At 37.9% G+C, this 25,788-nt stretch overlaps 3 protein-coding genes across 3 annotated transcripts in view; all 3 read right to left on the bottom strand.

Annotated features, from left to right (window-relative positions):
* Positions 1-25,788, bottom strand: part of LOC119961858 (titin-like) — a 408,409-nt gene that overhangs the window by 304,111 nt on the left and 78,510 nt on the right. Inside the window, 14 exon segments of the mRNA XM_038789292.1 lie at positions 207-485; positions 20,222-20,245; positions 20,248-20,268; positions 20,706-20,781; positions 20,783-20,910; positions 20,913-20,997; positions 21,000-21,107; positions 21,109-21,210; positions 21,212-21,228; positions 21,516-22,107; positions 22,109-22,333; positions 22,335-22,402; positions 24,090-24,210; positions 24,212-24,279. Of these exon segments, the coding sequence (XP_038645220.1) occupies positions 207-485; positions 20,222-20,245; positions 20,248-20,268; positions 20,706-20,781; positions 20,783-20,910; positions 20,913-20,997; positions 21,000-21,107; positions 21,109-21,210; positions 21,212-21,228; positions 21,516-22,107; positions 22,109-22,333; positions 22,335-22,402; positions 24,090-24,210; positions 24,212-24,279 (1,914 nt within the window).
* On the bottom strand, positions 4,039-4,985 carry LOC119961857 (obscurin-like). Its single transcript, XM_038789291.1, has one exon. It carries the CDS (start codon positions 4,669-4,671, stop codon positions 4,168-4,170), a length of 504 nt encoding a protein of 167 aa, XP_038645219.1. The 5' UTR covers positions 4,672-4,985; the 3' UTR covers positions 4,039-4,167.
* On the bottom strand, positions 9,400-18,128 carry LOC119961856 (muscle M-line assembly protein unc-89-like). Its single transcript, XM_038789289.1, is given in 4 exon segments — positions 9,400-12,100; positions 12,103-12,708; positions 12,711-14,882; positions 14,992-18,128. Coding segments are annotated over 3 exon segments (1,860 nt in total). The 5' UTR covers positions 13,273-14,882; positions 14,992-18,128; the 3' UTR covers positions 9,400-11,408.

The following is a 25,788-nucleotide window of genomic DNA, read 5'->3' as shown; positions in this document are numbered from 1 at the left end:
TCTGTGCTGTATGACTCTATGACTCTAAATGATATAAAAATATCAAAACATATGTTGCTACTGCTGAAAGTGAGCAATGTGAAGTAAACATATGCTAGAACATAGGTGAAGTAAATATTGATATGAGACCATCCAAAATTTTTAAGGCTCGTGTGGTTAAAAACTCATTGTTGAAATGAAGCACAATTTGAACATAAATAACTTACCAATCACCATCAGTTTAGCTGTGCTGCTAACACTGCCACACTGATTTGATGCTCTGCAGGTGTAGTCACCACAGTCAATTAGCTGAGGCTTCAGAAGTTTCAAAATGGAGATGTATTTCTCATTCACAATCTTGTACTTTTCACTATCACGAAGTTCAGCTCTTGCTCGAAACCACTGGAACCGTACGTCAGGAATAGGGTCAACTTCACATTCAAACTGAGTAGCTTGCTCAACTATCGTCTCTAGTGATTCAATCTTCCTCTTGAAAGACGGAGGCACTATAATTTAAAGTTCAAAAAAACATGTGAAATGATTGCAATAGTGAACTGTAATTTTTTTTAGCATGTGGCCCCCTGAAACTCAAGGATGGAGGAGGGTGAATGACAGTAATTAACAATCCAAGGAGTGACTGTGGAGAAGAAATGATTGTTAAAAGATGTTAGCTGACCAGTAGTTGTGCTCAACATAGTAAATGGTAAGACTTCAATGAATGAAATTCAAGATTTATTGACATGTGTGGTGCCCATTGAAACATGCGAGTAATTGGTACATCTATGAAATGTTTTTCCTAGAGAGAAGTAGATGACAAAATGGTGATATTAAGTTTTAGGAAGAAATGCAATGCTCATTTGTCTTTTCGTTATGACAAAGTGGTGATAATGATTGAAAAAAATCTAGCAACTCCTCAAATGTGGATATGGGGATGAAAACAATATTAATTCTGTTAGTAGAAATTTAAAATACCATGGCTGATGTTAATCAATAGTTAATGTTAAAGCACAAGAGACTAAATAAGAACAATATAGTCACAATAAAGTTTAAGCTTTAAAAGTTACTTATTACTGACAGTGAAAGCATGTGATGACTGCATCAAGTAAGAATGTAATTTTCATTTAAATTAATACAAAACCACCTTAGAATAATAATAAAATTAGTTTTTCAATTTTTGATGCAAAATATTTGGAGTATTATCTGAGGCAGTCTGTCCAGGCTTTGACTGCATAGTATATAGATTGACAACTACGTAATGCAAACATTATTTTACTTTTAAAGTAAGGGAAAAAAGGAAAGCAGGAAAAGGAAGAGAGGAGGGAAGGAAATATTTAGTCATGTTAATTTATTAGCATGAACTAAGTTTAATTTTGAGAAACTAATATCAAAAGTTAATTGGATAGTTAGTTCAATATATTAGCTTTTGAAGTTCGTATTAACAAAGATTTTATCCCCATATCCAACCTCTTATAATAACTGTGAGTTTTGCAGAAGTAGTTGCTTTTCCAGCTTCATTCAGTGCCTCACAGACATATTCTCCTTGATGCTTCTCTTTCTGTACTTTGTTGATTATAAGTGCGTAAGTGTCATGTTCTTGTAAACATTTGAACTCATTTTTTGAAATGATTTGCTTCCCATTGATATACCAATTTACCATGTTAACTTTTGTTATGACTGTGCTTAATTTTACCTCACTATCTTCATCTACAGTGATGTCTGTAAGCCCTTCAGTTATTACTGGAATGCCTCTGGTGATTTTTCTTGGTGCTTCACCCGGCTTTCTCGGTTTAGAAATGCTGGTAACCAAAAGTTCCTCAATGTTCTTCTCTTTTTTGAGAATTTCTGTTGGTTGTTCTACTGGAACAGGTGCTGAAGGGGCCTCTGTAGTAATTATCGCACCGCCAACATCTCTTATGTGACTTAAGACTGCCCCTTTTTCAACTGTCTCAACAGATTTAAACTCCTCAGTAAAACCCTCTGATTTAGTGGTTCCCATCATTTCTTGAACAACTGTCTTCTTTGAGATTGCAGTAACTGTAGTTTGTACTAACTCTGTTGACTGCATTTTCTGTTCATCATATGCATTCCATACCTAGCCACTTCAGAGCTGCTTTCAGCAATGTTGACAGCCTCAGGTGAGATCATCCCTTTGGCAGAAGTTATGCTGATGCACAATTTTTCTAATCTATCGGTTGAGAGTGGAATTATATCTAATTCCTCAGCTAACAAAGGCTGCTGTTCTTCATGAGTAATAGCATGGAAAGCAGCCGTTAATTCCTTTCTTAAATCAGCTTTCTGAGGGTATTCTCCTTCAAATGACAGAGTTATGTCTATGGGAGGATTGGTATTAGTAATCTGATATGTAATAAACTATATTTGGGTTCTTTTGAACTTTTAATTCCTTAATCTCCACCTGTTCTATGCTACTCAATAAAATAGAAGAAAGGACACAATGTTCACTTGCCAAAGCAGACTGCAATGCTTTCTTAATCTGTAGACCAACATCTAAGATGACTGCTTTAGGAACTTCAACATTGAAGGCTGTTTCTTTATGGAGTGCATTACTTTCTTGTGCTACTTGAGCGAATTGTGCTTCATCTGGTTGTTTCTCAACCTTCAGAATTTTTTGCTCTGATCTTTTGATTCCTGAAGAATGTTCCTCTACAATGAGCTGTTTTTCTTGATGCAACAATGGAAATCTTACTGACTGTCCCTCCTGGATTCTCTCTGCAAAATCCTTTTCTGCAGCCTCTAGTATCCTAATGCTTTCTATAGGCATTGCCTTTTCTTTAACCTGTACAGAAACTGAAGGGAGCTTTGATTCATATGTATCTTCACAGGTTGCTGCACTTAAGGCTTCGGAAATGGCAAGAGAACCATCTTCCACTATCTTGTTCTCTGTTATAGTACTGAACTGTTTGACTGTGTCTTCCAACTTATTTATTACTGCACGTTGTTCTTTTTCTTCAACGGTAAAACATTTCTCTTTGATATGTGCATTGGTACAGCTACAGATGGGAGATACTCTTCTGGCGGAAGCTCACATTTAACTTCAGCCTGTAAACTTCTAATTTCCATTTCAAGTGTTTTAGTTTGTTCAGCTGACAATTTTGATTTCTCTTCCACAACAGCAGTATAGCTGTATGCTTTCTCAAGTTTGTGTGCTGCAACATGAGCAGCTGGTTTCTCATCAGGTAGCATCCCTTCTTTGCGAAGAATGCATGTAGTCTCCATAAAATGAGGACATAAAATAGGCATGTGTTCTTTTGTAGGTTTAATTGTGACTGCATCTTTTACATCTGATAACGGAGTTGTGTATTCGTAAGGTAAAAGGTGCTGTTCTTCTGACAATAATGAATGCAGCAATGTTGGGCTTCTTCTCAGGTCAGCTTTCTCGCCTGTTGGTACTTCAAAAGTAAATGCTATTTCTTTGGGCAAAGTGTCCTGTCCCTGAACAATCTGTAATTGAAAAGGTGCCTTTCCTTCTTTTTTGATGTTAATGAGGTTGCACCGTCTAACCCAATTATTATTTTTGTATGTTCGCTTGTGAGCTGTTGTTTTTCTTCTGCAGATACAGCAGTTTTCACAAGTTTATCCTTTGTAAATGAAGCTTGTTGCATGTCAGCTTTAGGTACTTTGAACAGAGATTCCTTTGGTAATGATTTCTGGCTTTCAGTAACAGACATCAGGAATGGCTTTTTCAATTCTTTTAATAATTTTGCTTGTCTCGCTTCATCTAATGTTTGAATGTCTTTTGCCACTTCATGCCTTAATTGTTTCTGTTCCGTTGCTACAGCTGTAAGAACTTCCATTTTTCTTTCTTTTGAATTGCACATTTTTAACTCAGGAATTTCAAAACCAAACAAAGCTTCTTTGTGTGGTTCTTGATGTCCCTCAACCTTGTAACTGTGCAAAGGGTATGCTGGCCCTGTTTTGGATATTTCTTCTCTGCAACAGTCCTGGAGCTGGGAATTAGATGCTTTTCCTCAGATAAGATGCTTATTTCTTTTGTCTTTGCTTTAGCATCTACAGTAGATGCATCTCTAATATTAAAAGTGCCTTCTTTTGGAATTACAGTTTTCTCCTCAACTGTGGGCAAACAAAGAGTAGAATCTAACTGAGCTTCAGTGCTTGATAATTCAAATACTGGTGGGCTTTTAATTGGTTCAAAATGTTGCTCGATATAGCCTAGACTCTCTGTGTAGTTTGTGAATGCATTATTATCTGCCTCTTTCCTGCAATTGCTGCTTCTGCAGCAGAGACTGTCATCTCATGCAACATGCCTGTCTGTTCACTGCGAACAGAGTGTTTATCTTCAGAAGCTATTGTGTACACCAATTGATCTCTGTCTTGCAATTCAGCCTGAGCATCACCAGGTAACTTTACTGTGAATAAACGTGACTCTGTGGCATGATCACCTACAGACTTTGTATATGACTTGGTATGGTGCTTTTGAACTACATCCTGTTTCCTGTGTTGAACAGTAGCAAAAGTACTTCTGAACACAATTAGCTCTGCTGTGCAAGTTGTTTCGCCAAATGAATTAAATGCTTTGCAGGAATATAAACCACTATCCTCTTTTTGTACATTATGAACAGTTAATGAACCAGAGCCATCGGGGTTAGAACTAAGGTTGCATTGCACACTCTGATGAATCTGATTGTTTCCCTTATACCAAAGTACCTCTGGCATTGGCTCACCTATCACGACATACTCAAATTTTGCAGACAGCCCTTCTGGGCACTGCAAAGATTTCAGTTCTTTGAAAAATGCGGTGGCTGACCTCTAGGTGTATGTATGGTCTCTGATGGTACCATTGGCACAACTTCCTTTAATAGTGCCTCTTTACTTATTTTTTTGTCTGGTATTTTTGCAACAGGAGGTTTTGAAGCTGATGTTGTAAACCCTCCCAAAGCTTCCTTTGATTTGATCTGAAGGTATGCACTACATGAAGTCACTCCAAGTACATTAGTAGCTGAGCAGGTATATTCTCCCTCATCTGTAAATTTTGCATAAGGTATAATTAGACTATATTCATCCCTATCATAAATGAACTTGTAATTTGATGAAGGAGCCAATTTTTTATTGTTATAAAACCACTGAATAGAGGGTTTGGGGAATCCAGTAATTGTGACTGTGAATTTAGCTACATCTTCCACAACTACCTGTATACTAGATATGCGTTTAATGAATACTGGCACTGTTCTTAAAGGCTTAGCATCAATTTTTATGTCTGAAATGCTGGAAAGGGCTGCTGTTTCAGGTTTGAGTTCAAATGTTTTGTCTGACACATGAAGGTCACTACTGTAGAAATCTTCCCTCTCATCTTCATCAGCGATGGTAACAGAGCTAGAAAATTCTGTATGAGAAATAAGATGCTTAAATTTAGAAAAAGTGTTGATTGGGAGTGGTGTTTCCTAATACTGGAAACTGAAAATAATCACAAAAATGAATCTTCTAAATTTGCATGCTAAACCCAAGTTGCTTCAAAAGAATACAATTCTACAATAGTTTATCTGAAATATTTATCTTCAATCTATACGTACAATAGAATCCATTCACTGTGAATAGAATTCATCCAAAGCAGGAGGTAAATTTTGCCTCAAACTACTTTGATCATCATATGAACAAAATTTTAAAAAACCTGACCTTCATAACTCAAGTTAAAATCAAACTATTTTTAATTTAACATTTATTGAGTTTGGAGACACTAAATATATATCATCTGAAGAACCAGAGTAATTACAGATAAAAATATTTTATGTCAAATCTATATTCTCCATTTCTGAATAAAAATGAGTAGAAATGAGCTCTGCGACATTTCACCACAGGAGCTTTACAGAATTTCATTCTAGGGTAGTCGTGTTGGTATTATTTATCATTACACAAAATTGTTTTGCATGCCAGAAATTTTCTAAAGGCTTGAATAATTTCTAATATAAATTTTATTCCATCACAGAAATACATCTATTTCAATCAAATAAAAATCAGATTTGAGCAGTAAGTCATACCACAAGCAAGGTAAAAGAAAAATGCATTCCTACTTTTACCTTAATAATAATACTATCCATATGATAATTTCATGCTAAATTTCAGAATGAAAAATACACAGTTTTCATTTCTAATCATCTGGTAACACATTGTTGTCAATCATCTGGTAACACAATGTTGTCAAATACATATTGTTTTCTTGGTAAAAACAATTGGCTGAGCCAGAACCAGATCCAGTGGTTCAGAAGACAAGTGCAACATTTGTCTATTCCCGTACCACACAAAATCTGATCGCGGTAGCAATGAAGTGCTAAAATTGGCTTCAGCATTTCCAGGCTATGGTACCACAAAATCAACAAACATTTCTGTTCCTGATCGCTATCCAGCAATCCATACTGAATGTACAGCTTAACATTTACTGTGGACTTTGGGATCTTGACTTTAGGGTGAAAAGCAGATCCTGAGTCCACACTGGTCGACAGAGGGACTTGCTCAATGATTTTACCAGATGCAACCTCCTAATTGGCCGCATGAGAGCCCACCATCCACTTATGGACTCTGGCTCCTGATGTTGCTGGCCAATTTAGGAGGCTGGCAGCTCTGAAGCTTAGGCATTGCCAATGGGAGAGGACGGTGCTGCTGAGGCGGGCCATAGATGTTGAGGTACTGAAAATGGAGGCATCTTTGACCAGTAAGTAAAAATTAAATATGAAAATTGGCTGCCTGCCTCCATGGAGCAAGTATCCAATCTGCCTTGCAGCCCACCACTGGAAAAATGTACCAAAGGGGAGCCATCTCAACATGCCTCCTTGCTTATTAACCAGCTGCACCCCTACACCTGTTGCCACCACCCTGGGGCCAGGAAATTCATCCCTGTGTGTGTGTGTGTGTGTGTGTGTGTGCATGTGTGTGTGTGCTTTAGCCGGGGCTGGTTTAGCACAGGGCTAAAGAGCTGGCTTTTAAAGCAGACCAAGGCAGGCCAGCAGCACGGTTCAATTCCCTTACCAGCCTCCCCGAACAGGCATCGGAATGTGGCGACTAGGGGCTTTTCACAGTAACTTCATTTGAAGCCTACTTGTGACAATAAGCGATTTCATTTCATTTCATTTTTTTCATTAAGTGCAGAATAACATTCACCATGTTGGTTCAACGCTCAAATAATTGACCAACTTTCAATGACCATTGTAAAACACCTAATTGGGCAAGGTACCAGGGATCCACAATCACCTGTGGAACTGCATTATAGCATGAGCAATTATCTTCAGGAGAGGAGAGTTAAGTGAAAGGAAATATACCTTACATATCAATCATGTTATTACGATAACAAAACCAAAGGTACAAACATCCATTTATCGATCATATAGACACAATATAATTATGATATATATCAACAGAAACCTGTACAAGGAATGAATGATGTCTATGTTAAAGAGCTTCTCACCAAGATGGAAGTCTAAATTTTTTCATTCATCGCATCTTAAATCATGTAAATAGGGGCAGATAAATTATAGAAAACAATTGCTTTCACACAACTAAATTGTTGCACTTGCACAAACATAACTGATAAACATGTTAATTTATGCTTATGTCATGAAAGATCCAATTTTTGTAAAATTTTGATGTTTGCGCAAATCAAACCACGAAAGATTCTCCTTCACTACCAAACAATTTACTTGTTTTAGACAAATATTAAACATTCATTACAATAGAAAAGCTTAACTTTTAATGTAAATTAACAAGTTACAAAGTAAATATTAAAATCATAATCAAAGATGTGACCAACGTACAGATACAATATGATTATTTGCAAACTAATTGAAGACCAATTCCATTGTAGCCTTGCAATAACTCTGACATAATCTGTATTTTGACATGGTTGTAGTCTTGAGGCCTATAAATGTTTCCTGCTCTATTTTCACCATTATGGAAACTGCTCAAAAGATTCAACTGAAAGACTAGATAATAATTCTCAGGACACATTAAAATCCATTGTGACACATTCCTCCAAAAAGCAACTGTGGTAACACATATCGTAAGTTCTGCAACTTCACAAAATGAATTCTTAATTCTCCACTTGCGACTCTGAACAATCTCACAAACTCTTCTGGCCTCCAAACACAGCCATTAAAGTTAGCAATAACAGAATTATAAGAAAACACTGCATAAACCAAATTTTGAACATCTAGCCTATGTGGTGATATAGTACACTGGTGTTCCAATGAACTATGCCATGGCGTAGTTTAACATAGGATTCCCTAAACACGTTTATGATCTCAGTCATAGAGATAACTGAAGGCAAGGTAGGACAGCCAAGTATATTTTGATTGGCGTGATAAGAAATCTAGATGAAGAGTCACATGGACTCTATCTATGCACTCTCCAGCCAAAAACATCTGGGACAAGGTAGGTTCTTCTCTACCCTAGCTGTAAAGAAGTGCATACAAGAGAGATCTAAAAGGAAATAACAAAAATGAATAAAGCAGAAGTATATCATAAATGAAATCATACTTACCAAAGTTCCAAGAATCCCTCTAAATTATAGCCGGACGAAACTATCCTGTCATGACTCCTGTAGTAATTCTGTCCTGGAGCATAAATTCCTTTAAGAACTGTGGCTCATAATCATGAGCACATCCGTCCTAGTTCTTCATATGACAATTGGTATAACTTTCAGTTCTATCTATCACAAACTCTTGGCTTGAGCTCCATAGTATCAAACAGTTTCATGAGATGAAAATTCCACATAACTGAAAGTTATCAGGTACCAATTAGGACCATTGCTGTTGGTGATATTAGCAGATAAATCTTTCACATGTTGCTCTGACATTGCTCTGGGCATTTTAAGTGTGCCATTAGACCAGCTAAAACAAATGGGATTAAATGATTCTATTAAATGCTGGACAGAGAAATGTCAAATCAGCATGTTTAGTGATTTTCCTCCAGTATTAACACAAATTTCTAGCCTCTAAATGAAAATACTCTCTAAACCGCACTTAGGTCCAAACCTACAATGGGGCAAACTGGGAACAGAGCAGGATCCAGACGAAACAACTCAGGCTTCATAACTTAATCTTAGCTTGAGGGCTCGAGTGTTATTCAGTCAAATGCTATTTCATAGAATTATAGAATCTCTACAGTGCAGAAAAAGGTAATTCGGTCCTTTGAGTCTGGACAGGCCCTTCGAAAGTCTATCCTACCTCGGCCCAATTCTTCCCCATATTCCTGCAACCTGACCTAAGGGACAATTTAGCATGACCAATCCACCTAACCTAAACATCTTTGGATTGTCGGAGGAAACCGGAGCACCCAGGGAAACCCACATAGACATGGGGAGAATGTGCAAACTCCACACAGACAGTTACCCAAGGTCGGAATCGAACTTGGATTCCTGGCCCTGTGAGGCAGAAGTGCTAACCACTATGCCACCGTGCCACCCCGTATCAAACAGGATTGGCTATGCTAAATTTCTCTTAGTGACCAGGATCTGCAGGTTAGGTTACGAGTTATGGGAATAGAGTGGGGTGGACATGGCTAGAGTGCTCATTCGAAGGGTCGGTGCAGGTTTGATGGGCTGAATGTCCTCCTTCTGCACTGTAGGGATTCTATGATATGCCCGGCACTATTGTCAACTCGAGATTTATTTCTGCCTATTACAATATGAAATCTTAAAAACATTCGTTGACACCTTTCTCCTCAGTTAAATTTGACAGCCAAACATGCTCTAAGAAATGCTTTCTGCTATAGTCTTCAAAGAATTAACAATAAACCATCTGTGTATGTTAGTTCACATCTTCAAATATACTAAATGTTAAGAAAAATATTTAGCTATTGTATATCAAATAGGATAAAGGCTCAATTAAGAAGATTTCAATACCTTAACTAATCTTTCAATGAAAAACAGGCATGCATTTTAAAGTAACTATCGCCAGAAAGCACATTAAAAGCTGTACCTATTACTGAAGGACATGTTTGAATGCAAATCTCTGATGAAATTAGTACCTCGCTCTCTGTATGAGAGAATTGTGGAATTCAATTGAGTTGTCAGACACAGCTTCATGCAGAAGCAAGGTACTGGGCCAAAGAAAACAAGTTCAGAATGACAGAATTCTTCTGCAGCACTATAGCATTTTAAAGTAGCTTGGACAGTGCCTTTGAAAGTGCATTGCCCAGTTAATCATGGAACGTCATTTCCAAACAATAACATACCACAAAAGAATTGTAAAAAATAAGTACATGTAATTTAAGGGGACGGATTCTCCGTTCCTACGGCTAAGTGCTGAATCGAACGGAGAATCCGCGGGAGGTTTACGTGAAAGAAATTGGCGCGAACCCTTCACTGATTCGGTACCGATGAGGGGCTAGCACCGGTGGCACGTCAAACACACACGATCGCGTTGAGAAAGACCGGAGGATGACCCCCCACCAGTCCCCCCAGCCATGACAGATGCCCCCCTGGTCAGCGGCATGGATCCCGGCCAAGTGCGGCGCCACTGGACACAGTGAGTAGCCTGCATGTCAGCTCAGGTCACACGTGTCCCGCGTCTTCGAAACTCGGCCCATTGGGGGCGGAGCATCTTCAGTGGGCTGGCCGATGAGGCACCAATGGCAGTGCGATTGCGCATGGCGCGCTTCATGATGACACCGGTTTGGAGGGGGTGTAGAATCGCAAACCAGCATCAAACCAGAGACGGCACCGATTCCAGCGTCAGAATCGATTCTCCACCCAATCGCCGATTACGATTTTGGCGTCGGGCAACAAAGAATCCTGCCCAAGGATTTTGGTTAGGTTTACTTCAAAGCTGTAGTGCTAATTCAATAGGAGAGGTCTTCAGTGGATTTTCTGGCCGTTCTGCTGGTGAGGTCCTCCAGTCCCGCTGATGGTGACTTCTCCTCCCCCACTGTGGGTTCCCCAGCAGTGGAGGGTGCGAACAGCAGGAAACCCCATCGAAAACAGCGGGACTGGAAGCTCCCGTCGCTGGTCAATGACAAGCCACCTCTGCTGCCACAACATTTGCCATGTGGGTGTGGAAAATCAAATCCTTATAGATGCCAATCAGCCATTAATGATTCACCTGTTTGATGTAGAATAGCCCAAGTTATCAATATTTTTCAATACCCTACTCTTGACCTCAACCAGGCTTTTTTACACTTCTAGTCCAAAACCATCAGTATTTTGCAATATTTACTCTTCAGCTAATATTTGAACATCACAAATTAAAGATCCACAGTTGATAAACCACTGCAAGATACAACTATTAAAATCAAATCTAAAAATGAACTATCTTTTTAGCAACATCAAATAAGATATAATCGTTCTTAGCAGTAAGACCAATTCAATGTTCATGTTTGAATATAGCAAATTCATAAATACACTATAAATCAAAAAAAAACAAACAAATTATTTATTATTCATAGACATTCAGAAGGAAAGTACTATTTTACAAATGGAGTACTTTTAAAAAAGCTTCTGAGACTGCATTCCCAGCTTTGTTAACAGCTTTGGACTTATATACTCCAACATCGCTTTCTTTAACATTTACAATGTTCAAATAATGGTTTCCAGAGTCCTTTTCCTCAATAATGTAATGGGCACCTTCAAGCATTCTGTCATTCATATACCACATTACACTAGGTTTTGGACGACCAGTCACAAGGCATTGGAAAGATGCTGTGCTCCCTACAGTTGTGGTACAGTCAAGGAGGGATATTTCAAATTTTGGTGGAGTTTCCATCATTTGAAATTCAAATGAACAGTTTTCGGAAGCCTCTGCTTTAAACTGAATAGTTTCCTCCTTCGCAGGCTCACCAAATACATCAAAACTAATATTTACACATTTCTCTCCCTTTTCTTTATTTTTGATCTCGGTTACTGCAACGAGTTTCACCAATTTCTGAGAATCATCTGTACCTTGCTCTAATTCAAACTCAACCTCAATTTCTGAACGCTGGTTGCTATGCACTAAAGAACTACCAACATCGACATCTAATTCCTGAGGACATTTTTGAGCACTATCCAATTGTACAGCAACCATTGCTCTACCACCTGATTTTGTAAGTGCCATATTTGAATTTGTCACCACTAGATAACCTCTGCATGTTGTTTCTCCAACACTATTCACTGCTTTGCAACATATATGCCATTGTCAGAAGGGCAAACATTAGTTATTTTGAGACTGCGATTAGAATTGTCTGTTCGAATGTACTTCTTGCCATCCAAAGTTATGAGTGAATCATCTTTGAACCACATTATTTCAGGGGTAGGAATACCAGTCACTGAACATTCAAAGATGGCATCAGTGTTTTCTGGAATTTCAAGGTCAAAAATATGGCTAATAAAACGTGGGGGCATTTCAGTGACTTCAAAATCGATTTTCATATCTTCATTTTCTTTTGTTATAAAGTCAATATTATGTTCTTCAGCAATCATCATAGGAAGGACATCCAGGGAGATAATCATGTTTTTATTGTCAGGAGTGAATTCAGGAATTGTAACAATCTTTACCTGTTTTTCAAATTCCTTCACTTCATGTTCATCAAGTTCAACTTCCAGAAGAATTTCCTGAGGTGAAGGAGATCTTGATGTTTGGCCTTGCTGAACATCAAACTCGATAACATGTTGATGAGTCACTGGGGGTGGCAATGCAATTGACCTTCCATCTTGTGGTAAAACATCCACCTGAGTAATACTTTTGGCTTCCCCTATGATGTTTACAGCATTGCAAATGTATTCTCCTTCATCCCTCTCTGGATGCTATGAATTACTAATAGACACAAATCTCCTTCTCTTTCAAGTCTAGTTCTGTGGTTTGGTTCTAATAATGACTTTCTTCTATACCACTGAACATCTGGGACTGGGCAACCAATTACCTCAATGATAAATGTAAGTGTTCCTCCTTCATGGATCTTTTTTCTGACAAGAGGTTTGATAAATGCAGGTGGCATTTCATTTCCTTTTGCTTCAGTTTCCTGTGCAGGAGTTGAAAATGACTCTGATCTTTGCTCCTCAGTGGCTGGACTTACATGCTCAAGTGGTGTTGTTTCAATACCCTCATCTATTGGGGTTCTGAAATATTCTGGCGGTGTATAAAACCTCTCTAGCAAAGAGCCAGAAGGAGACGTACCCACAGCATTAAGTGGAGGCAATCTTTCTAAAGGAGTCACATAGCCAGGAGATTGAGGTGGGGTATGGAATGACTCTGCAGACACAGCAGATTTGAAATTTTCAGAAGCCAGAGGTGGTGTATAAAATCTTTCATTCTCTGCTGCATCATCACTAATTGTACTGCTAATTTCAATCGACATTTCGGATTCAGGGGACAGAGAGCGTACCCACTCTTCATTTTGATTATAGTAGTCATAAACAGCAGCAAATGTTACTTCCTCAACCTCAATCGAAGTTATTCCAGACTCATCATACCCAAATGCCTCATTATTTGCTCTTCATGAATTGTGCTTCTTCCTGTCTTGCAGTAAGGAGATACTGTGCGATGGAACATTTTCATCTCCCTCATCTTTCTGAGAAACTGTTTCTGCCAGACCCACAGTTATTTCACAAATGGGTTGAGGAGATATTGAGTTACCACTTAACTCCATCTCTGATGCATTTCCTTCTGTTTCTGCTCTATGACTTTCCGCAACTTGCTGAACTACACTTTCTGGAAATACGCTATCCTCATACATTTTATTTGCAGAGACACATTTGTTCTTTTTGGTTCTGTTTATTCTTCCATCTTCCAAGCTTCAGATCCCTTCTCATTTTTATCAAAGAGAGAGTAGATATTCACTAATAGAATATGTTTCTTCCACTGCTACATCTGGCATTTTTTGACCTGCGCTTTCAACTAACCTCCATTAAAGATGGACATTTACTTAAACCATTCATCAGCAAAGGATGTGTTGAATCTGCTATTATTTTATTACTTTCCTCCCACAAAGGTGAAAAGTCATCAGAAAAGGAAGTTTTGAGGCTGTTACTGCTCATTGCTGTCGTCCTTTAAAGATGAAACTTTACCTGAAAAATTCATCAGCAGTGGAAGTCAAAGAGTTCCAGTTCAGAAATGACATCTAATGGTTGTCCTTTTTGACTAAATAAAGGAGAAGTATTCACATGCCCTTCCTGTACCTGATAATTGTTCTTGTTGCTCATATCTTCTTCTTGTCCCATTTTACTTAAATTATGCAGAAAACGGCTAAAAGATGATTCTGTTTCCTCATCAGATAGTTCAAATCCTTCAGATTACCAATGAACACTATGCACTGCAGGTTCTATTGTAAGAATAGATATGCTCTGTCATTCTCCAGCTGTATTTTTAGCCACGCACTCATAGCTCCCCACATCAGATGCTGAAACACCATTAATGTATAACCTATGTATTCCCCCATTCTCTCTCAAATCGGTGCTTGCTATTATCACAAGTTACAACTCTGTCATTTTGAATCCATGTAACAAAGGTGTTGGCTCTCCAGAAATTAGGCCATTCAAACATCACTGATTCTCCTTCTGCACAACAAATCTTATCTAACTCTTTTACAACCTGTGGGGGTTCAGAATTACATCAAAAGAGAAAGTAAATTTATGTTTGGCAGTCTGAGAGGACGTTCTGAGATGAATGCTTGAAATCAATTCATCTTCTTGAGGTAACTCTTCCTTTCCTCATCTTTCTCTGGCGTTTGGAGTTGGAGCAGTTATTTTAATTTCAACAGGAGACGAAGCAAAGATAAATTTATAGTACAAGGTCGCGGTACTGCAACTCTGGTAATTGCAAGGTGGACTTTGTTTTAGTAAATGGTAGACAAATAAGACTCAATCTCATTTTTCAACCAGCTGGTCAAATCATCTTCAGTATAGCACTCTGCTGCTTCAGTCACATGCATGTCAAACTGTTTCAAAGATTCTTCGAACAGTTCCGGTTCTGGAAAAAAAAACATATTTTTTACTTAATTGAAGTCATAATTCATAAATATCTTTTTGTAACATATTTTAAGAAAATAATTTCACAAATAAAGTGTGAAGAATCTTACCTTGTATTGTAAGGATGCAGATGTCCTTGCAGTTCCATATTGGTTGCATATTACAACATGTATATACCCCTGCATGTTCTTTGCAAGTGCACCCAATACTCAATGTAGATTTGTTTTTCTATCGAGTAAATATTATAGTCCCCTATTTCGTGGAATTGGGTGTTCATCTTTGTACCAAGTTACAATAGGTTGTGGGTGCCCATGAAATTGGCACTCAAGCACACATAAGTCCCCTTGCTTAATTTTAGGAGATGCAACATGATGGAAAAATGCAGGTGGGCAATGTTTAATTGTAGGAGTCTCTTGTTTGGAGATACTTCGATGGCTAAAGATTTATATTGATGCTCATGTTCTTCTGTTGGCGTCCCTCCCATTAACGAACTGAAGAAATTTGAAGTTTTCCTTTCCTCTGTTAAAGGAGAAGGTCTCACTGTTCGGGGGGAACATTTAACTTTCGATTCTTGTTGTGATTCTTTCTGACTAATTTCAAATGTGCTGAGCAATGCTGTCTCTCCATCTGCTGATTGGTCAGATGTTCCATGGCAACCTTCCAAGTCCCCTGTCAGGAAGTCTCTGTGTATACTGGCAAAACTTTCAAGAGCTGTCTCATGGTCTTCCTTAATTTCCGCTTTGCCAAGGGATTCTATTTTGTCTACTGAAGTTGGCTTTCTCAGTGAACTTATATAAGCTGAAGATTCCATGTCATCTGATAAAGGAGCAAGCTTCACCATCCAGGTAGAATTCACAACCCGTGCTTCATATTGTGGTTCTTTTTGTTTGATTTTACTACACTAATCATCTCAGTCTGTTTTTCTGTTAAGTCAGATTGGTCATACATTTTATGATCCTCTTCAGGTTTCTCAGTTGGAAACCTAGGCTGTTGGTCATCAGCTGTTTCATGGTCTTCCATATGTTCAAATTCACATGCAAGTTCTTCTGCATCCATTGCTGTTTCTTTCATCAATGAACTGAAAAAGGTTGATTCAAGTTTGCATGCTGGCTCTTTGTGCATTATCTGGGCGGCACTTGTAACCATATCTTCAGGTTGTGACTCTTTTTGGTTGATTTTAGATATGCTAGTAGTGTCTATTTGTTTGAATAGTGATACAGACCTACTGGTTGCTCCACCGGCATCTTCAGACTTTTCAGTTACAAAATCCCTCATCATACTAACAAAACCTCCAACAAATTGATCTGGAGTTTTCTGGTGGCTATCCTTAACTTCAGATTTAACTGGAGGCTGTCTTATTTCTGTTGCTGTTTCACTCATTGATGAACTGACAAATGCTGAAGTTTCTTTCCTTTCTGATCTGCAAGGTCTCATTATTGAAATGAAGTCTTCAACCTTGTCTATATGCTGTGCTTTTTCACTGAGTTTAGGTAAATTAATCACCGTCGTATAATTTACTGCTGACCTAGATTGATCAAGCGTTTGGATTCCACGGCTTTCTTCAGATTTTGAAGCTAGAAAGTCTTTATCTACATTAATAAAACTTTCAAGCCTTTTTTCAGATGTTGATTCATGGTCTTCTTGAGTATCAAATTCATGCGGAGGTTCTTTTATATCCACTGGAGTTTGTTTTATCACTGTTCCGGTAAAGGTTGATGTTTCTCTTGTTTTTGCTGTCAGGGGTGAATGTCTCACAGCATGATTGGAATCTGTGAACTGTGCATCATCTTGTGGGGTCTTTTGCCTGATTTTCAACATACTAATCACCTCTGCCTGATTGACTACTGATGCAGATTGGTCAGATATTTTATGACCATCTTCAGGTTGTTCAGTTGGTAAGTCGCTAGGTACATCAATGAATCTCTCAGGCCATTGTTCCAGTGGTGTCTCATTGTCTACCTCAGATTTATATGGAACATGTTTCACTTCTTTTGGTAATTCTTTCATCAAATAACTGACAAAAATTGATGTTTCTTTTTTCTCTGGTAAAGTATAGGATATTGACATCTGGGTATAATCTGTAACTTCATCTTCAATTGTGCGGCTTTTTGGTTGACTTTAGAGACATTGATCTCATTTTCCTGGATGCTGATTTTGTTTGATTAATGATTATATTGTCAAATCCAGACCCCTGTTTTACTAAGACATTCCCAGCCCATTTGTCAGAAGGTGCATTAGGATCTCTTTTGACTTCACCTGTACATGACATTTTGCTAATTTCTGTAATGTTATCATCAAATGATGTTCTGAAAAGGGCAGAGGCTTCTGTTTTCTTTGTTAAAAGCAAAGGTGTCAGTTTTTGTGTAGATTCTCCCATCATGTCACCTTGTTCTCCAAATCTGGATCCATGTATTTGTGTTGCTTTGGAATGGTCAGCCATTGATAGGTCATTTTCAGTTTTTCTTTGCTATTGCGTTCTGCACATTCAGCAAACTGTAGGACCTATGATCAGAAAGCACTTCAGGGTCTTCTTTATCCTCAAATTTACTTGGATATTCTTTTAATTCCACTGGAGGTTGCTTCATCTGTGTTCTGGCAAACACAGGGGATTCTTTTACCTTCAATAAAACCTCTGCACATTCAACACTATCTTCACATTCAACACTATCTTCAGACTGTGCGGCATCTTCAATTACTGTTGTTTCTTTGATAGCTGGGGTGGAAGGCTCAAATAACTCTCCAAACCCCTTTGTGAGGTAAATCCCTCTGTGTAGTAATAAAGCCTCCATGCCACTGATCAGAGTGTGCCTGTGGTTCTTCCCAAAGTTCACTCACTGGTTCTTTTCTTTCATTATCGTCCTTCTGAAAATTAATATTCTCAGTTTCCTGTTCTTCCAACCATATTTATTTTCCTGTGCCTGGTCTGCTTCTTGAACGAAATTACCTTTCAGAAATGCTCTTTTAATGACTTTATGACTTTTGTTCTGGAAGATCTTCAGTAATCTTTTGCTTTCAAGTCTCTTTGTGCTTCTACTTCCTGTGAAGGAAGTCCTAATATTTGTTCCATTTGACATTGAAAATCAGGAGACTCTCTCTGGAAATATTCGCCAGGAGACAGTTCCTGTTCTTGCACAAAATAACACTTACTACATTCAAAATCCATGAGATCAAGGTCTCCCACACTTTTGCTGCGCTCTCTGTTAAATAAGCACAATTGTACTTTAGATTGTCTTCAACTGATGCAGTGCTCAGGTCAAACGAAGCTTCAGAGAATGCAAGAGAAAATTGTTTTTTTCCTTTAGCGTCACGTAAAAGCTGTAGTTTAATTTAATGTCTTCATCAATTAAGCTATCCTTATCGAGAATCCTCCCGTGTAACCTAGGTGACTGTATTTCTGCAGAACCATCATTAAACGGATAATGTCTTGTTGGTGTTCTTTCAAAATACATTGTACGCATCAGTTTGCTTTTAGATTGAATGTTTTCGCAAAGCTCCTTGAACATGATATTTCTTATCAAGGGTGATCCAACATGTCTGAGATCAACTCTAAGTCTTGCAATCCCGTTTTTAACTAAAAAGTCGATACTTTTGTGAACCATTTCTGATCTTTTCACAAAGCTTAGATAGTTTGCATTTTGCTCTTCTTTAAGTGCAACAAGTAAAGATGCAGTTGCCTCTGCTGAGCCCTCAGAGTTTATCGCAAATATTTTGTAACTCCCTGAATCTTTCTCTTCTACATTATTGATTTCCAAACTTGAATTGTGAATGTGCATTATGCTTTCTATTTTAATAATCCTTCTTGAATCTTTACAAATAGGTCTGTTGTTATGAAACCATGCAACCTTTGGTGCTGGACTGGCAACCATTTTGCATTTAAAAATAGCTTGCTCGCCTTCCATTACAGATTGAATTTGAGCTTTTCGGTGAAAGATGGTCTGAATTCTCAGACCAGGAACTATAGAAGATGTTCTGCTGGCACAGCGATCAGCAGAAACCAGTCCCCTGATCTAAATAATCTTCAGCATCAGAAAATGGCATCTCGCAGATTTTCTTTGTTTTCCAATATTCTTTCCCATCACCAAAAAACAACCTCTGCAAAAAAAGAGGAGAAATAATATCTGAAGTTTCTTATAAGTCAGGTCAAAACATTTTAAGTATTAAATTTAGCACAAATCTGTAATATGATGAAACATTGAACTTAATGCATCAGCTTTTTCGCAAATACTGTCAAAAAATTCACTCACCATATTTGTTCGAATAACGCAGACCATTTTCTTTTTAAAGATTCTGAGCAGGAAAATCGCTCGTTCTTTGTTCCTTCTTCAGACTGTTGCAATTTCTTCTCAAAAATCATATTAGAGTGTATATTTTTGAAAAAAGCATAAAGTGATCTCATGACAGAATTTTGTAATTTTAGTGTAAAATCTGTCCCAGTGATTTGAGGATATTTAGATTATTACAATTCTTACCCGACTTGCAGACAGCAGAATAAACGCCCTTTCTGATCCTTTCAACAGTATGTACTTTTAGCCAGTTGATAAATATAGTTTTTAGAATTTTAATCAATAGATGGAAGTAAATTAATCCATAACTATAATCCTTCTAATTTGCTTGAGAAGGCGTTATTCGAACTAATATAGTTGTTAGATTCACAACATTATGCAAAAAAAATGCCAGCGTACATAAACCACATAACTGCTATCTGCAAGGCAGTATAAATACATGAAGATAGGTTGATGTCATGAAAATGGAAGAAAATAAATACAAAATCGAAAAAGACCCTCGTCAAATTTCCTTTAATAAAATATTGCCTGCAAGTTCTTTATTACCAAGTGTAATTCTTATCAAAAATGTCTATTGGAAAATCAGAAGTAAATGAGATGAACAAAAGTACTGATTCAATACTCATCAATAAAAATAGATTTTCAAACATTCAATCATTAAACGTCAAATAGCTGAGAGCTCATTTAAACACGTATTATACACTTCATAATAGAATACAACATGCATCTCTGCATATCCCTTTTGCAGTGTATCAGTTATGTCATTGAAAATCTAAATTGAAATTCAGCTGAAATGTGAGGAACTGATACTGGTTAAAAGTAAGTTTCCTGTAAAGTAAATATTGTTGTTAAAGGACTTTTTTTTTGTTTAGGTGAAATGAGAATGATGACAACAAGTCAGATTGGCACACACAATGTGATTTTTGACACTTCGTAATACAGCACAACTTCTCAAGATGGCAAAATACAAACTTCATATCAGTAGTTGGAACCTACCATTAACCTACCATTAACTACAAATTAATGACATTTAATCAAATAATGATAAAAGTATTACCTCTCACTTCCATTTCGATCTGCTTTCAATCTTGTCTTGAATCTTTTCTTTACAGCTGCAAGAAAATGAATATACTGAATACAATTGTATGAACATTGTCCTATTTTCCCATTATAAAATAAAATATGCAAAAAGGAAATAAAACTAGAAATACGTGGAATGTGCAAAGACATTCAAAATATACATGCAAAAACAATTAAATGTATTCCGCTAATTGTGATTTCCAGAATGCTACCAAGCAATTGGTTGACTGAATCACAAAGCTAATTCAGACAATCCAGGATTTTGTATTTTAAAAATTCATTCTCCATTGTTCTGTATCACAACATCAAACATGCCTTAACATGCCTAATTTGATTCAGGAAAAATGAATGCAATAATCCACGGTCAGCAAGATGACGTTCTGCAAATATTCTTTCCATAGGGTGTGCTGAGATGCATGATAGAGTCACATTGTGAAGGACCAAAGCATGCAATTGCCAACCTGTCACGCTGAGTAGAGTGTTGCACGCTGTTTCTCCAGCAGAGTTAACCGCTTTGCATGAATAAGTGCCACTGTGGACTTTGGCAGATTTTTTGTATTTTTAAACTGCATAGTAAGCCATCATGTTTAATGAAACAGAATGAAGATTCTTCAACTATGCGTTGGTTGCACAGCCAAAGTACACAAGGTGATGGTACACCTTTACAATGCAAAACAGCAAAATATCTTCTCCAACTTGTACGATGATTTCTGGAGGCAATTTTGCTAAGAACATCGGTGTGTATGGCTCCAGTGGTCTATCAATTCGTCAAAGGGCACTACGTCAGGATAATAGTCTCGGCTTAGTGGCTTCACTTTTCCAGTTGGCGTTTTGGCTGAAGGTGGTGGTGGACTTGATGGTTTCCTTTAGTACTTCTGGTTTGCTATCAGATGTGGATATGAGGCCTTTGTTCAGTTTTTAGTGCCTATCTGAACTGCTATCAGTGGTAATTTTTGCACCCGTTTTTAGGTTTTGATTCTTCAGCTATGCGAGAATAAAATAGGGATAAATGTTAACTGTTTAGTAATTTCAGAAAAGTAAATACTTGAAAAATTTATAAACAGCAAGACTCAATGTTTGCAATAATTCATGCAGGCTGGTGTGATGAAATGTCTAGTGTTAAGGTTGTATAAATCACTAGCTAAACATGTTAAACTGAACATTTACTATTAATAAGTAAATTTGGGATCTTCTTAAAAACTTATTTTTGAAAAGAAACAATGAAGTGGATGGATCAGGATGCTGTTTGTAAATAAAATAGTAACAACCACCTTCTACTATTAGTACAGCAGTAGTCTTCATTTCACCACCTTCATTTCTTGCAGTACAGCTGTACTGTCCCTGATCTTCTAAGTGCACATTTAGGATAGTGAGAGACATAACATTTCCATTCTGAGAAATCTTCAGTCTTCCGGATTCTTCCAGTCTTCTGCTTCTGTGACTCCATTCGACCTCTGTAAAAGATTCCCCACTAAAGGAACAGATGAACTGTGCCATCTGACCAGTCTTCACTCTTAGATCACTAAGTTCAAGGAGAATCATGGGAACCTCAAGGGCAGGTTTGGCTGCAGTGACTGTTATTTCAGCTTCGCATTTAACTTCACCAAAAAGGATTTATAGCTTACACCTATAAATTCCTGCATCTTCTTCTTGGACATGTTGTATAATTAATTCAGACGATGTCAAAACTTCATCTTCTGTTAAAGTAACAATTTTTATTCTCTTAACTTCCACAAGTTCTTGATCTTCTCTGCACCATTTTATTTCTGGTTTTGGGAATGCTAGAATTTGACATTTTAGAGATGTAGTTTCACCTAACAAAACTGTGACATTGTTCATATCTTGCAGGATTTTCGGGCAAACTTTGACAGCCGCTTCTAATTGTTTCCGTCTTGGCAGGTTTTTGGCATTCTTCCCAACTTTCAGAGGAAACTGTCTTGCTCGATGAACTCATGGAAATACTTTCAAACATCTGAACATTGTATGTATATTCCTGCTGCAAACTGATTTCCTTGGCAAACTTCTTTGTATGCTTTAAGGTCACAGGGGACTCCACATGCATTTCTGCTACTTCAAAAGTCTTTGAAGCGGATGGATTCCTCTACTGCTTTTCCAGAAGTTGTTATGCTCTGGACTATCTATGCTTTGCACTTGTAATCTGAGTAACAAAAGACAAAGTATTAATCATGATATTAATCATGGACTGACAAAATAATAAAAGCAATAGCTCATTTGTCCAAAGGGCAACCCAGCATGCTAGCCACATGCTAAAGAAGTGCAATTCACTTGATTGAGGAAAACTCCCGCTTCTTTTCCTCAATAAAATCTGCAAGATTTCATCGGGGAAAATGGCATTCGTTGAATAAAATGAAGATTAGTCCTTCTCTTGCAAATATCAAGATGAACGACGAAAGAGTTCTAAATTGGTGTTAAAGTGATCAGATTTTAGAAACATGATGTGACATGAAATGTGAAATCAAACGAGAAGAAAAAAATATATACTGTTAGAAGCTACCGACAGCAAATGGTAGATGTCTAGTCAGAGGGTGAATTATTTGACATTCAATTACTCGAAGTGTAGCCAGTACTAAATGTTTTTCCAGCACAGTTTGTGTTTGCTTTGCATATATATCCTAATACACTTATCCTAATTTTATCATTGCATCAGTAATAAGTGTGGTTTTGTTCTTATATTATCAAAATGAAATACTGGACTTTTCTGTGACTTTATTAACCGCCCATTATGCAATCCTTAGATCTTTGGTTTGTGTCCAACAGAAACTAATGCATAAAATATACTTGCTGCCCCAAAGTGCACTTGTCTACTTAAAATGCACTCACTAAGGATAGGCAATTGGGCTCATGTTGCTTCGTCAGAAGAACCAAACGTAGATATATGAAAGATCTGAGTCTTAGATGTAATCAATCTTTCTACATCCTGGAAAGGAAATCAGGTACTGTGTGACTGGCATTATAAATGAAAAGGTCAAGGCACATACTTTCCACTTGAGAATGAGTGTGTCTTTGGTATGGAACGAAAGGGAAAATGCTGGAAAATCTCAGAAAGTTCTGGCACCATCTGACAGCTTTGATAAAAAGTCATCAGACTCGAAACGTTAGCTCTTTTCTCTCCCTACAGATGCTGCCAGACTTGCTGAGATTTTCCAGCATTTTCCCTTTCGTTTCAGATTCCAGCATCCGCAGTAATTTGCTTTTATCCAGTGTCTTTGTATGATTGAGGTATTTAGGTGTACTTGTCATGAAAACTTGCATCTTACTTTGTAGTTATTGGAAAAATCATAAAGCTGAAGCCACTGCAAGAGGAGACTAATTTTAACAAGAAAATCCAAACACTGATTAAATACAATACTTTATTGCTGAATAATTTACAGTTGTGACATATTAAGTTGTTTAACAAAAGAAACGTATTTAGTAAGAAAGTGTAATCATATTATAGTGGAATTCCACAGTGCACAGCAGCTGGCCTCTGTTGTTTACCTCAGAGATGGATGAAAGAACTAGCCATGAGGTATTACCAGTTTGGAAACAAATGTAGACTAGATGAGTTGCTTGATGAGTCTATAACTGATGAAAATGCTTCAAAAAATGGCAGGTTGAAAGATGCGGTGGAATGGTGTTCAGCAATACAAGCACAAAATGCACATGCTTTCACCAGAAGTGAAGATGCTTGCTAGTCCAATTGTGCTGACCAGGCAATTCAAAGATTACCAAATGATGAAAACAACAAGCAGGAATATGCTTCAAATTCATACCAGGAAAACAGAACTGTAAAAGTAATGTAATATGTAGCATATAAAGCCAGAATAAAGAATAAGTTAATTTACCTTCCAGTTTTAAATTAGCGGTACATGACACTTCTCCAGCAGAGTTGGATGCCACGCATTTGTACATTCCTTCATCCTCCGGGTATGCTTCAGCTACTTCCAGCTGGTAGGTATCTTCATAACTGAACCATCTTGAAGAATCGTGACTGTTTGATCTCCTTCTGCTTACTATACCATGTAATCTTTAGATCTAAATGTATTTTAAAAACAATGCAGTTTCACCAAAACATTGTCCCCAAATTGACTGTCATTCCAACTTAATGAGCTACAGAATTAACTTTAAAGTGCTATAACTAAACCTCAAATACGTAACTCTGCAGTGTTTATAATTTGAAATAATGTTGCCGAAATGTGTTATGGGTATAAAATGATTGTGTAAAAGTAGGAAGGGTGGAAAATTGATCTCTGTAAAAACAATGGGAACATCCAGCAGCAAAAAGAGAAAAACATGTGGGGGGAGAGAGAACCACACTGTAAAAATAGCAGAAATCCACAGGTTAAGTGCTAGCCAACCAGAAGATGAACTCAAAAATTACATCACAGCACAGCACAGATGGAGATGCAGCACAGTCTGAGAATTCCATGTAATTATAGCTGCAGTCACATCCCACAATGAGTACCTTCTGCCACCTATTCAACTGTGGCATTCACAATATCCAAACACTTTGCACCACACTAACAGATACACTTCCTACTCTCTTCTGGAGGCACCTAATATGCAGCAGCTCACTGGTAGGGTGGGAAGCGCAGGGGGTGTGAGAAGACTGCATGTGTTCATCCCCATTGAGGAGACTTTGCTTAACACCGTTGAGGCAGTGGCCAGTGGCAGGGCGGAATCACTGAGGATGACACTATTCTTGTGATTGTCCAGGTTCTCAAGTCATGCTTCATCCTCTTCCAAAAAATCTAATGGGCCAGTTGAAAGAAATGCTTGATACACTGGCAGACCTGCCAGGAAACTTTGTCAGACATAAGCAGGAGTATGACTCCAACTTTGCCTCGGTTTTTCATAAATTTTGAAGCCCATCTTTCCAGTGGAAGTAACAGCAAACTCCATGAGAACAAATGTAGACCCAACCACGTTCCAATGTCCAATGGCCGATGTGACAATGGAAGCTCAGACTGAGATAATGAAGTCTCAGTTTATTGCCATACAAGTCCAGCTTGGTGCCACACAGGGTCAGACTGCTGCCATCATGGCTGCAGATACCAGTGCTCAAAGAGCTTGCAGGGTCTCACAGTCTAGCAATATACCCACCAGAAGATTACTAGTATTGCTTAGGGGGAGTATCTTCAATGGTATCTTGGGAGCACAAACCTGCTGTGCTCTTTCAGGATGACAGTATTTATACTTTCAGCACAGTCATTCTGTCAGTGCCCTTGCTACTGCCTTGTCAACCAGTCCACCCAGATTGTTGCTACCCATGTTGAGGAAGTACACTCGAAAACCAGGCTCAGGGCTGCTCAGACTGTCCTGCAAGGCCATTTGCAATATCCACCTTCCAACACTCATGTAGCAGTCACTTTGGAGCACCATGTAGAAACAATTAGGATAGGCAAGGGTCATACAAGGCAGGCAATGAAAGAAATGCACAGAGTGATTAGTTGAGTATTTCATGGAGTATTTGGATGTTTGTTGGTGAACGTTGGCATGAAATGTTTTCTTTAAAATTCATTTACTGGATGTGGGTGCCACTGG

This window comes from Scyliorhinus canicula, chromosome 2, assembly GCF_902713615.1.
Source record: "Scyliorhinus canicula chromosome 2, sScyCan1.1, whole genome shotgun sequence".
Classification (NCBI taxonomy): domain Eukaryota; kingdom Metazoa; phylum Chordata; class Chondrichthyes; order Carcharhiniformes; family Scyliorhinidae; genus Scyliorhinus; species Scyliorhinus canicula.
The sequence above is the reverse complement of the archived record's forward strand: the minus strand, read 5'-3'. Positions and strand labels throughout refer to the sequence as shown.

Excerpts from the sequence above, each read along its gene's own strand:
- LOC119961857 (XM_038789291.1), bottom strand. The coding sequence starts at position 4,671 with ATGCCAGAGGTACTTTGGTATAAGGGAAACAATCAGATTCATCAGAGT.